General features: G+C 44.6%; 2 protein-coding genes across 3 annotated transcripts in view; one reads left to right on the top strand and one right to left on the bottom strand.

Moving 5' to 3' along the window:
- The window catches only part of LOC137342759 (mannosyl-oligosaccharide 1,2-alpha-mannosidase IA-like), a 325,275-nt gene extending 321,614 nt beyond the window's left edge, over nucleotides 1-3,661 (bottom strand). Inside the window, exon 1 of one of the 2 annotated variants that reach the window (XM_068006938.1) lies at nucleotides 2,266-3,661. In XM_068006938.1, the coding sequence (XP_067863039.1) occupies nucleotides 2,266-2,763 (498 nt within the window). In that variant the 5' untranslated portion in view covers nucleotides 2,764-3,661. The remainder of the gene's footprint in view (nucleotides 1-2,265) is intronic. The other variant, XM_068006937.1, reaches the window with a different exon arrangement.
- Nucleotides 3,662-4,150: 489 nt separating this feature from the next.
- LOC137342758 (synaptotagmin-like protein 1) overlaps nucleotides 4,151-13,891 on the top strand; it is a 156,029-nt gene continuing 146,288 nt past the window's right edge. Inside the window, exon 1 of the mRNA XM_068006936.1 lies at nucleotides 4,151-4,212. The gene's annotated coding sequence lies outside the window, so the exon portion shown is untranslated. The remainder of the gene's footprint in view (nucleotides 4,213-13,891) is intronic.

Below are 13,891 nucleotides of genomic sequence, written 5' to 3'. Positions count from 1 at the left end.
AGGCATTGTTTAGGGCACCTTTTCTAGCCGCTTCCTCATACTATGGAAATAGTGGATGCATTGGTGATCATCTTCCAAAATTCTATAGACTCGAACAGTTCCTACAGATTGGAGGATGGCAAATGTAATTCCACTATTTAAAAAAGGAGGGAGAGAAAAAACAGAATTACAGACCAGTTAGCCTAACATCAGTAGTGGGGAAAATGCTAGAGTCTATTTATAAAAGATGTGATAACAGAATACATGGAGGGCATTAACGGGATTGGACAAAGTCAGTATGGGTTTATGAAAGGGAAATCATGCTTAACAAATCTACTGGAGTTTTTTGAGGATGTAACTAGTAGAATAGATAGGGGAGAACCAGTGGATGTGGTGTATTTGGATTTTTAGAAGGCTTTTGATAAGGTCGCACACAAGAGGTTAGTGTGCAAAATTAAATCACATGGGATTGGGGGGAATATACTGGCATGGATTAAGAATTGGTTGACAGACAGGAAACAGAGAGTAGGAATAAACATGTCTTTTTCCAGGTGGCAGGCAGTGACTAGTGGGGTACTGCAGGGATCAGTGCTTGGGCCCCAGCTATTCAAGGGATCAAAGGATCAAGGGATATGGGGAAAAAGCGGGAACAGGATACTGAGATAGACGATCAGCCTGATCATTTTGAATGGCGGAGCAGGCCCGAAGGGCCGAATGGCCTACTCTTGCTCCTATTTTCTATGTTTCTATGGAGGTGAGCATTGCGATCCTAAATAGGACTGCTCAGTCACCTAGGGAGCTGCCGAACTCCACTGCTGCCTCGGTCCAACGGGGAGTGACCCTATATCCAGAGCCACCTGTGTGCAGGTTCGCAACTACAGCTTCCAGTGACTCCTCAACCACTGCTTCCCTGCTAGCCCATCATCATAGAACTTTGGGGAGTGGTGTAATGTTGTAGATGAAAATAGCACCAGTATGTGAATTGGATTATACTGAGGAAGATTTGTGCAGAGTCTGCCTCACTCGGCTTCCTTCATCTAGACCCAGTGGCTGGACAGAGTCAAGACAGCTGGATATTAAACAATCTGCAGTGGATGGCCCACAGCACCTGGTGCACCAATTCCCATGACCTCAGCTATTCACTCTACTGTTCTGCTATCCTGCGACTGTGCCCTCTCAAGTTGGTGAAGGTATATCTGCTGGGTCTGCACGTGCATTGGAAAGGGAGATGGTGTCTCCCCATCATGGACATTCGTCCAAGAGCTACCCTCTACCTAATTTAGCCTGCCAGCCGACACAGTTGCCCAGGGTGTTGCCATCACCACATACAAGTAACTATTAGGAGCCATAAGTGAGAGTTATGAGCAGCATTGGAGACCAGAGATGGGAGTCCATCCACAGAGTTGTAGCTGACTCCTAGCCAACAGGGCTATTCCTAAAGCTACATATTACACCTCACAATAAAAATAATGACAAAGGAAAGAACATAAATAGAAAAGTTGGCACACTGCTTTGCATATTTTTAATATTCTTCGGTTTGTCATCGTGCTATTTGTCTCCCAACTATTGTTGGAAACATAATTTTCCACTGCACTGCTATCTATAAGGGACTCCCACACTACAGCATCCAGAGCTCCAAATTAGCACCAATGCAACTGGCCCAACAATTACATAGAGTCTACAGCACAAAGGCCATTCAATCCAACTTGTCTTTGCCAGCATTTATGCTCCACACGAGCCTTCTCCTATTCATCTAACCTTATCGGCATATCCTTCTATTCCTTTCTCCCTCGTGCGGTTGTCTAGCTTCCCCGTAAACGCATCTATGCTATTCGCTTCAACTACTCCCTGTGATAGCACGTTCTGCATTCTAACCACTCTCTGGGAAAGAAGTTTCTCCTGAATTCCCTATTAGATTTATTAGTGACTATCTTATATTTATGACCTCTAGTTTTGGATACCCCATAAGTGAAAACATTTTCTCTACATCTATCCTATCCAACCCTTTCACTATCTTAAAGACCTCTATCAGGTCACCCCTCAGCCTTCTCTTTTCTAGAGAAAAAAGCCCCAACCTGTTCAGCGATAGTGAACGCAATCCAACGAGAGCCCACTCCGTTGTGTTCCTACAATCTCCTGGCAGCGCTAAACCGCCTCCAACACTGATGTATCTTTGCAGCTGCTACTATTTCAGTGGGTTTTATTGTGGATTGGTAACTTTGGTTAGCCATTCTGCCCTTTTCATTTTTATTTCCGATTTACGTTTGGGATTAGATTAATCCTTACCTCCTTGACTTTCTCCCGGTGGCTCCTCACGTCCTGATCTACAGGCTCCGTTCTTGCTTCCAATGGTGGCTGGTAGCGGCTGTTGCTTGCTTCCACCTCGGCTCGATTCACCTCTGTCCCGCTCTCTGAAGCGCTGATGAGCCTTTGCTCTCCTTCCGTCACCTCCTGCAGCATCTGCTCTGTCACCGACGATTTTCCGAATCGGTCCTCCTGTCCTCGCCGAACTGAACCAATGTGCGCCTCTGTCTGTCTGTGCGGGGAGCCCGCGGCGGGCCCGGGCACCAGCCCACTCCCTGCAATGTCTGTGCGCTGCGGCTCGGTGGGCAACAAGAAGAAGCGACGGAGGCGCACGGAATCCGGTAGAAAGAAGATGGCCCCGAAGCACACGGTGATCAAGGCACTGAGCAGAATTAGGAGGAGGAACCGCTGGGAGAGGCGAACACCCCCGGAGCGACTACCCAGCCCCAGCCCAGACCCTGAACACAGCTTTCGGATCATTCGGAGCACTCGCACACACGGCAACTGCTGAGAACTGAAGGAGTGGGTCAAAGCCAACAGAATCCTCCCCAATCCAGCCGTACGGTTAATTTCCCTGCCCTCTGCGGTCTAGCTTGCAAACACGCTCCAGCTCAGTCTCTTCTCGGTACCGATCTCTAGATCTCTCTGGGATCGAGGGTTCCCTGCCGATCTGCCCCCCAGTCTTGGGCTAGGCTTCCGTTGCGCGTTCTCTGGCAGCTCACGGACAGCCCTTCTCCTCACTCCCGCTCTCTGGCGTCTCGCGGACAGCCCTTCTCCTCACTCCCGCTCTCTGGCGTCTCGCGGACAGCCCTTCTCCTCACTCCCGCTCTCTGGCGTCTCGCGGACAGCCGTTATCCTCACTCCCGCTCTCTCGCGTCTCGCGGACAGCCGTTATCCTCACTCCCGCTCTCTCGCGTCTCGCGGACAGCCGTTATCCTCACTCCCGCTCTCTCGCGGACAGCCCTTCTCCTCACTCCCGCTCTCTGGCGTCTCGCGGACAGCCCTTCTCCTCACTCCCGCTCTCTGGCGTCTCGCGGACAGCCCTTCTCCTCACTCCCGCTCTCTCGCGTCTCGCGGACAGCCGTTATCCTCTCTCGCGTCTCGCACTGTGTTTCTCTCCCGTCACAATCCCGCACACACAGCACCGGAAGTCCCGCCCCGACTCTCATCATTGGTCACAGTTGTTGTCAATCAAGATAACACTTCGGCGGGAGAAGACGCTCGGCAGCATCCGGCACCAGAGCTTCGCGAGAGAGGCCGGCGGCATTTAAAGAGAGGGAGGAGGGAAGGAGGCGTTCACTCACCGACTCTGACCCCAATCCAGGCCTCTTATCCCGATCTCTCGCTCCTCGTTCCCGATTCTCAAACCTCTGATCCCTGGCTGCACATCCCCTCCCCCCCTTCCCTTCCCCTCCCCCCCTTCCCTTCCCCTCCCCTCCCCCCCTCCCCTCCCCTCCCCCCCTTCCCCTCCCCTCCCCCCCTTCCCCTCCCCTCCCCTGGCTCCGTATTCCATCGCCCCCCTCCCCTCCGATTCCCAGGCACCCTGGCTGCGCATTTCCTGGCATCACGATTCCCGGACTCAAAATTCGGATTCTTTCCAACTCTTCGCCGGCAGGCTGTTGCGCAACGGCAATCCTGTTATGATGAGTCCCAAGACCCAATATCTGCGGAGCTTCAGGCCTCACCATTCTGGCACGGGGATTAAACCCTGCGGTCCCCACCCAAAGCAAACCTGGGCCATTCATTTTAATTGGGGTTTCTGTAGCATATGCAAATGTAGTTGTCACTGAATGATACAGAATAAAAGACACTTACAATTTTTCACTTGGTGAAATAGCAATTATCTATAACGAGTGAAACTATTGATACGATAACAACGTAAGGGAGTTATACCAATCTCATTAGCCCAACGGAAAAAGAGCTTGTTAGGTAAGGAAACTAGTTTATTAACTAAAGTTATGGGTAAGGGACAAGTTCAATTAAATTTTCCTTATGTAGAGTTGTATTTTAACTTTTTGTGTGATCATGTAATGCAGAAACTGCAAATTGTCACATTGTTGGGTTGAGAGAAATGTATGAAAAGGGGCAACTAATGATTATTTGGATTCATAAAATAGAGAAATTATTAATAAAAATGGATGAAATTGTGTACAGTAATGTGCACAGCATCCAAAACAAAACGGAGGAACTGGAGGCAATAATTTGCAGTAAGGAATCAGATATAGTAGGGATACTTCCAAAGCCAAGTATCCCATACCCTTTCTTAACTGCCTTATCAACTTACCCTGCCACCTTCAAAGATTTGTGAATATCAAATCTTCACAAATTGAAGATTTGATATTCACCGAGGTACCTATGCTCTTGCAGCCCCACTCAAAACAGTACCATTTAGATTATATTGCCTCTCCATGTTGTTCCTCTCAAAGTTCATCACTTTACACTTAACCGCATTAAATTGCATCTGCCATGAGTCTGCTCATATCACCAAGCTGAGGGGTTAAGGATTTGTCTGGTTCCTTAGCAGGTGTTTGTCGGACACCAAACCCAGTGTTCTTACAAGATGGTGGAATGGACAAAAAAGTAGCAGATGGAAGTAAATGTGAGCTAGTTTTTAAAAAAAGTAATATTTTGAATGGGAAAAAGCTGGGCAATATGGAAGAGAAAAGGAATTTGGAGGTTCAGGGTCACAAGACATTAAAAGCAGCACCTCAAGTAGATACGGCTATTAAAAAAGCTGATGGAAAACTGGGGTTTGTGGCAAGTTTTGTAACAGTCAAAATGTAATACTGAATCGTTCAAAGACCACAGTTGGAAGACCGTGTTCAGTTTTGGGATCCACACTATAGGAAGGTGTTGAGCAATAGAGAGGGTACGACACAGATTCATTAGGATGTTGCCTGGTATGAGGAAATACAAATACAAAGAAAGACTTGAAAAATTGGGGCCGTGGTCATTAGAACAGAGGAGATTATGGGGTTATTTGATAGAGGTGATTAAAGTTATGGAGGAATACAGCAGCATAGATAGAAACAGACTGTTTCCAGTGATTGAGAGATCTAGAATGAGTGAACAAAGATATAAGATTAAATGTAAGAGCTTTAGGACAAAGAGCAGGAGAAACGTTTTTACAAAGAGGATTGTAAGGCTGGAATGCACCACCAGAGTTAGTGATTAAAGCAGAGACCATGTCAACATTTAAGAATAGGTTACATAGAATGTACAGCACAGAAACAGGCCATTCGGCCCAACGGGTCCATGCCGGCATTTATGTTCCACATGCGCCTCCTCCCTCCTTTGTTAAACCCTATCAGCATATCCTTCTATTCCTTTCTCCCTTGTGTTTATCTAGCTTCCCCTTAAATAATGCAACAATGCCAGTCAGCTCAACTACTTCTTGTGGTTGCGATTTCCACATATTAACCACTCTCTGGATAAAGAAGTTTCTCCTGAATTCCCTATTGGATTTATTAGTGACTCATATATATATGTGGCCCGTAGTTCTGGTGGAAACATCTTCTTTAAGTCTACCATTTCAAACCCTTTCACTATCTTAAAGACCTTTATCATGTCACCCCTCAGTCTTTTCTTTTCTAGCGAAAAGAACCTCAGCCTGTTTAATCTTTCCTGATAGCTAGAACCTCTCAGTTCTGGTAATATCCTAGTAAATCTTTTTTGCACCTTCTCCAGTGTCTTCACATCCTTTTTATAATATGGAGACCAGAACTGTTCATAGTCCTCAGCTGTTTAGAATATATATCAATGACTTAGATGAGGAGACCAAGTGTAATGTATCCATCCAAAATTAAAACAGAAAAAGCTGGAAAAGCTCAGCAAGTGAGGCAGCATCTGTGGAGAAAGAAGCAGGGTTAACGTTTCAGGTTGAAGATCTTTCGTCAGAGCTGCCCCACTTGCTGAGCTTTTCCAGCATTTTCTGTTTTTATTTCAGATTTCCAGCATCCACAGAATTTTGGTTTTGATGTAATGTATCCAAGTTTGCTGACGATATGAAGCTAGGTGGGAAAGTAAGCTGTGAGGAGGATGCAAAAAGGCTGCAAAGGGATATAGACAGGTTAAGTGAGTGGGCGAGAAGGTGGGCAGATGGAGTATAATGTGGGGAATTTGAAATTATCCACTTTGGTTGGAAGAATAGAAAAGCAGAATATTTTTTAAAAGGTGAGAGACTTCAGAAATTTTGGTATTCAGAGGAATTTGAATGTCTTTGTATATAAATCATGGAAAGTTAACGTGCAGGTACAACAAGCAATTAGGAAGGCAAATGGTATGTTAGCCTTTATTGCAAGGGGGTTCGAGTATAACTAAGAAGGTCTTGCTGCAATTATATAAGTCTCTGGTGCGACCATACCTGGAATACTGTGTACAATTTTGGTCTCCTTCCCTAAGGAAGGATATACTTGCCTTAGAGGTGGTGCAATGATGGATCACTAGATTGATTCCGGGATGAGAGGGTTATCCTATGAGGAGAGATTGTGTAGAATGGGCCTATATTCTCTGGAGTTTAGAAGAATGAGAGGTGATCTCATTGAAGCAATAGAAGATGCAAAAAACATACCAGAAATAGTGAGGAACCAAGGGGCTAATGAGAGTGAGGAACTTAAAGTAATTATTATCAGTAGAGAAAAAGTACTTGAGAAACTAATGGGACTAAAAGCTGATAAATCCCCTGCATCTGATGGCCTACATCCGAGGGTTCTAAAAGAGGTGACTGCGGAGATAGTGGATGCATTGGTTCTGATCTTCCAAAATTCCCTAGATTCTAGAACAGTTCCAGTGGATTGGAAGGTAGCAAATGTAACCCGGCTATTCAAGAAAGGAGGGAGAGAGAAAACAGGGAACTATGACCAGTTAGCCTGACATCAGTCGTCGGGAAAATGCTGGAATACATTATTAAGGAAGTGGTAACAGGACACTTAGAACATCATAATACGATTAGGCAGAGTCAACATAGTTTTATGAAAGGGAAATCATGTTTGACAAATTTATTAGAGTTTATTGAGGATGTAACTAGCAGGGTAGATAAAGGGGATCCAGTGAATGTAGTATATTTGGATTTTCGAAAGGCATTCGATAAACTTCCACATAAAAGGTTGGTACACAAGGGCTCATTGGGTTGGGGTAACATATTAGCATGGATAGAGGATTGGTTAACACACAGAAAACAGAGAGTAAGGATATACGGGTCATTTTCAGGTTGGCAGGTCAAAACTAGTGGGGTATCACAAGGATCAGTGCTTGGGCCTCAGTTATTTACAATCTATATATTAATGACTTAGATGAAGGGACCGAATGTAATGTATCCAAGTTTGCTGACGATACAAAGCTAGGTGGGAAAGTAAGCTGTGAGGAGGACACTGAGTCTGCAGATATAGACAGGTTAAGTGAGTGGGCAAAGAGATGGCCGGTGGAGTATAATGTGGGGAAATGTGAGGTTATTCACTTTGGTAGGAAGAATAGAAAAACAAAATATCTTTTAAATGGTGAGACTTGGGTGTCCAGGTACAAGAAACACTAAAAGTAGCATGCAGGTATAACAGGCAATTAGGAAAGCAAATGGCATGTTGGCCTTTATTGCAAGGGGGTTGGAGTACAAGAGTAAGGAAGACTTACGACAATTGTACAGGGCTTTGGTGAGACCTCACCTGGAGTACTGCGTGCAATTTTGGTCTCCTTATCTAGGGAAGGATATACTTGCCTTAGAGGCGGTGCAACAAAGGTTCACTAGATTGATTCCTGGGTTGAGAGGGTTGTCCTATGAGGGGAGATTGTGGAGAATTGGCCTACATTCTCTGGAGTTTAGAAGAATGAGAGGTATGGAAACGTATAAAATTCTTAGAAGGCTTGACAGGGTGGATGCTGAGAGTCTGTTTCCCTGGCTGGAGAGTCTAGAACCAGGGGCCATAGTCTCAAGATAAGGGGTCACCCATTTAGCACTGAGATGAGGAAAGATTTCTTCACTCAGAGGATTGTGAATCTTTGGAATTCTCTACCCCAGAGGGCTGTCGATGCTCATTCGTTGAGTATATTCAAGACTGAGATCGATAGATTTTTGGACACTAAGGGAATCAAGGGATATAGGGATAGGGCGGGAATGTGGAGTTGAGGTTGAAGATTAGCCATGATCTTATTGAATGGCGGAGCAGGCTCGAGGGGTCGTATGGCCTACTCCTGCTCCTATTTCTTATGTTCTTAAGTGTGGTCTAACCAAGATTCTATACAAGTTTAACATAACTTTTCTGCTTTTCAATTCTATCCCTCTAGACATGAACCCCAGTGCTTGGTTTGCTTTTTTTATTAACCTGCGTCGCTACTTTTAGTGATTTGTGTATCTGTACCCCCAGATCCCTCTGCTCCTCTACCCCATTTAGACTCTTATTTTCCAAGGAGTATGTGGCCTCCTTATTCTTCCTACCAGAATGTACCACCTCACACTTATTTATATTGAAATTCATTTGCCAATTACACGCCCATTCTGCAAGTTTATTAAAGTTTTCCTGTATTTTGTCGCAGTCCCCTGCAGTATTAACTGTACTCCCCAATTTGGTGTTGTCCACAAATTTTGAAATTGTACTTCTGATCCCCAAGTCTAAATCGTTTATGTAAATGGTGAACAGCAGTGGTCCCAGCACTGATCCTTGTGGAACACCACTTCCCACCTTTTGTCAGTCTGAGTAGCTACCTTTAACCCCTACGCTCTGTTTTCTATTTTGTAAATTGTAAACAATTTTACAACACCAAGTTATAGTCCAACAATTTTTATTTGAAATCTACAAGCTTTCGGAGGCTTCCTCCTTCGTCAGGTAAATGTTCAGGAGCTCCTCGAAGCCTACGCATTTATACATATAGAACAATACATGGTGTTTACAGACTGCCCCTGCAACTGCCCGTTGCCAAGGCAATCACCGTGTTCAGACAGAGAGGTGTCACCTACAGAACCCCCGAATACACATTCAACAAAAAAACAAACAGGAAAAAAAAACAGAGAGAGGCAGAAACATCCGGAAGGCAGAGAAAGCCAGCAAATGACCCATTATATTAAAAACAGATAGCTTTTGTTCGCTGGTGGGGTAACGTGTAGCGTGACATGAACCCAAGATCCCGGTTGAGGCCGTCCTCATGGGTGCGGAACTTGGCTATCAATTTCTGCTCGACGATTTTGCGTTGTCGTGTGTCTCGAAGGCCGCCTTGGAGAACGCTTACCCGAAGATCGGTGGCTGAATGTCCTTGACTGCTGAAGTGTTCCCCGACTGGGAGGGAACCCTCCTGTCTGGCGATTGTTGCGCGGTGTCCGTTCATTCGTTGACGCAGTGTCTGCATGGTCTCGCCAATGTACCATGCTCTGGGGCATCCTTTCCTGCAACGTATGAGGTAGACAACGTTGGCCGAGTCACAGGAGTATGAACCATGCACCTGGTGGGTGGTGTCCTCTCGTGTGATGGTGGTATCTGTGTCGATGATCTGGCATGTCTTGCAGCGGTTACCGTGGCAGGGTTGTGTGGTGTCGTGGACGCTGTTCTCCTGAAAGCTGGGTAATTTGCTGCGAACGATAGTCTGTTTGAGGTTGGGTGGCTGTTTAAAGGCAAGTAGTGGAGGTGTGGGGAAGGCCATAGCGAGGTGTTCGTCGTCATTGATGACATGTTGAAGGCTGCGGAGAACATGGCGTAGTTTCTCCGCTCCGGGGAAGTACTGGACGACGAAGGGTACTCTGTTGGTTGCGTCCCGTGTTAGTCTTCTGAGGAGGTCTATGCGATTTTTCGCTGTGGCCCGTCGGAACTGTCGATCGATGAGTCGAGCGTCATATCCCGTTCTTACCAGGGCGTCTTTCAGAGTCTGTAGGTGTCCATCCCGTTCCTCCTCGTCTGAGCAGACCCTGTGTATTCGCAGGGCCTGTCCATAGGGGATGGCCTCTTTGACGTGGTTAGGGTGGAAGCTGGAAAAGTGGAGCATTGTGAGATTGTCCGTGGGCTTGCGGTAGAGTGAGGTGCTGAGGTGCCCATCTTTGATGGAGATTCGTGTGTCCAAGAAAGAAACTGATTCTGAGGAGTAGTCCATGGTGAGCTTGATGGTGGGATGGAACTTGTTGATGTTATCGTGTAGTCTCTTTAGTGATTCTTCGCCGTGGGTCCATAGAAAGAAAATGTCGTCGATGTATCTGGTGTATAGTGTTGGTTGGAGGTCCTGTGCAGTGAAGAAGTCGTGCTCGAACTTGTGCATGAAAATGTTGGCGTATTGGGGTGCAAATTTGTAGCCAGCTTGCTGTCCCCAACGCAGGTTAATAAGGCCATAAAAAAAGCAAACCAAGCACTGGGGTTCATTTCTAGAGGGATAGAATTGAAAATCAGAGAAGTTATGTTAAACTTGTTTGGAATCTTGGTTAGACTGCACTAAAAACATAAGAAATAGGAGCAGGAATAGGCCATACGGCCCCTCGAGCCTGCTCCGCCATTCAATAAGGTCGTGGCTGATCTTCTATCTTGCTATCCATTCTGCTACCTGTCCTCTGACTCCACATGCTCTGACCTTAGTCATGAATCTACAATGCGGTACCTTACCGAAGGCCTTTTGAAAATCCAAGTATATTACATCTACTGCATTACCCTTGCATACCCTTTCTGTTACTTCTTCAAAGAATTAAATAAGGTTAGTCAATCATGATCTTCTCATTTGAAATCCCTGCAGACGATTCTCTATTATATTTTCGGTTTCTAGGTGTTTTTCTATTACAGCTTTGAGTAAGCATTCCATTATCTTTCCTACTACCGACATTAAGCTAATTGGTCTATAGTTCCCTGGACTTGTTCTATCTCCCTTTTTAAATATAAGAATCACATTAGCTGTCTGCCAGTCCTCTCGCACTATTCCCTTTTCTAATTGATTTTTATATATATGTAATAGTGTCTGTGCTATCTCCTCCCTAACTTCTTTTAATATGCGCAGATGCAATCCATCTGGACCAGAGGTTTTATCCTCTCTAAGTTTGATTAGTTTATCAATTATCCCCCACCTTTCTATTTTAAATGTCTTTATACCTTTTTGATAGGTGGTTGAAGGAAAGGGGAATGAAGGGATGTTGGAATAGGCAAGGTACATGGGATTAGGATACTGCTCGTGTGGAAGATTAATACCAACACTGGTTAGGCCAAAGAGCCTGTTATAATTTCAACAGAAAATTGGAAATAGTTTGATGTAGTGGAATTCTATGAATAGGATTGTTTGGAGAGAATGTTTTATTTGAATTACTTTATTGGAATTTATTGCTTGGTTCTGGCTGACATTTATTTGGATTAAACGGCACCGTTATTCAAACAGAGCCAGAATTGTACAATAAACCTCATGTTTATTCCCATTGTGCAGCGTATGGTCATTTTGTCTTCATGTATGGATCATAGAATCATAGAAGTTTACAACATGGAAACAGGCCCTTCGGCCCAACATGTCCATGTCGCCCAGTTTATACCACTAAGCTCATCCCAATTGCCTGCACATGGCCCATATCCCTCCATACCCATCTTACCCATGTAACTGTCCAAATGCTTTTTAAAAGACAAAATTGTACCTGCCTCTACTACTGCCTCTGGCAGCTCGTTCCAGACACTCACCACCCTTTGAGTGAAAAAATTGCCCCTCTGGACCCTTTTGTATCTCTCCCCTCTCACCTTAAATCTATGCCCCCTCGTTATAGACTCCCCTACCTTTGGGAAAAGATTTTGACTATCAACCTTATCTATGCCCCTCATTATTTTATAGACTTCTATAAGATCACCCCTAAACCACCTACTCTCCAGGGAAAAAAGTCTCAGTCTATCCAACCTCTCCCTATAAGTCAAACCATCAAGTCCCGGTAGCATCCAAGTAAATCTTTTCTGCACTCTTTCTAGTTTAATAATATCCTTTCTATAATAGGGTGACCAGAACTGTACACAGTATTCCAAGTGTGACCTTACTAATGTCTTGTACAACTTCAACAAGACATCCCAACTCCTGTATTCAATGTTCTGACCAATGAAACCAAGCATGCTGGATCGTTGCTGAAATAGCAGTGAATTTTCTCTGGAAATCAGGAACCAATGAGAACTTTAGAAACAGAAAAAATACTTCTGCAAAAGAAATGATCAGTATCAACAAGATAATTTTACAAGTTGCAATTGTGTTGGATCAGCGCTAGATGAATTTACAGGTGTAGAGAAACAGCTGGTAGTATAATTTATACCCACTTTTGACACAGAAGTAACTATGACAACTGGATGCTTCAGGTTTGAGCACTTTGACTTGATAGTGTGATTGTAGAACTTGCTATGCCAGATCTGTGAGAAAGCTATAGTCAATTCGGTGCTGACACATGTAATCCCATTAAGTTTCAGTTATGCTTTAATAGCATTAATTAAATAATTATACTAAATCTTACTAAGAGGGGATGATATTGTCCCCACAGAAGTAGCATAGCACCAGGCTTTCAAACAGAAATTCAATCTGTAGTCATTTAAAACAGGTGACTCCCATAACGTAATTGGTAGCTTTATGTTAAGACCAAGATGGTCAAAGTATTGAATCACTGTCATTGCAATCACTCATTATTGTATTACCAACCTCTAATGCTGAGTAAATTGATGGACTTTAGAATTTTAATAGTTTTGCTTTTTACAGTAGTTTTAGAAGAAACTATACATTTCACTTACCCGGAGAGTAATTGACGGCCATTTTATTGAATATAAATGTAACTAAGGTAGCATGCACTCAATTTTTCTGATTAACGATCCAAGGCCAACAGAGTTACATGTAGTCTCAGCTGAGATAATGAAATTAGCATCTTTCTCACAGTGAGGCACATCATCTGGAAGATGGAGTCTGGCTGCAAAGGCCTGCCATACAGCTGTACAAATGTGAGATTTTTTTTTATTCATTCATGGGATGTGGGCACTGCTGGCAAGGCCGGCATTTATTGCCTATCCCTAGTTGCCCTGAGAAGGTGGTGGTGGGCATTCTTCTTGAACTACTTCAGTAGCAGTTTGATACAACGGACAGGCTTGCTATGGCAGTTAAAAGTCAACCACGTTGGTGTGGGACTAGAGTCACATATAGGCCAGACCGGTGGTATCTAGGTGACTGAAGGCGCAACTGTCAATGGTGGGGCAAAAGAAGGGCGAGAGAGATGCACAAGAGGGCAAAGCAAAAAGAGATTGGGGGTGCTGGTTGTCAGGCTGGTGAAGGTTACAGAGATAGGGAGGGGCGAGGACAAGAAAGGATTTAAACATGAGGATGAGAATTTTAAATTGAAATGCTTGGAGGACCAGGAGCCTATGTAGGTCAACAAGGACAGGAGTGTGGGTGCTTGGTGTAGGATAGGATATGGGCTGCAGAATGAGGTGGTTAATAGAGGATGGGAGGTCGGCCAGTAATAGTCAAATTTAGAGGTAACAAAGACATGGATGAGGGTTTTAACAGTAACAAACAAGGTTGCAAATAGTCTGGTTCAACCTGAGACAATGGCCAATGAGAGGGATGAAATCAGTGGGCAGGGTACAGAGTTTGTTGGCAGGGGCCAAAGATGATGGTTTTGGCCTTCCCAATGTTTAACTGGAGTAATTTGTGGCTC

This window comes from Heptranchias perlo, chromosome 26 (assembly GCF_035084215.1).
Source record: "Heptranchias perlo isolate sHepPer1 chromosome 26, sHepPer1.hap1, whole genome shotgun sequence".
NCBI classification, from domain to species: Eukaryota; Metazoa; Chordata; class Chondrichthyes; order Hexanchiformes; family Hexanchidae; genus Heptranchias; species Heptranchias perlo.
The sequence above is the reverse complement of the archived record's forward strand: the minus strand, read 5'-3'. Positions and strand labels throughout refer to the sequence as shown.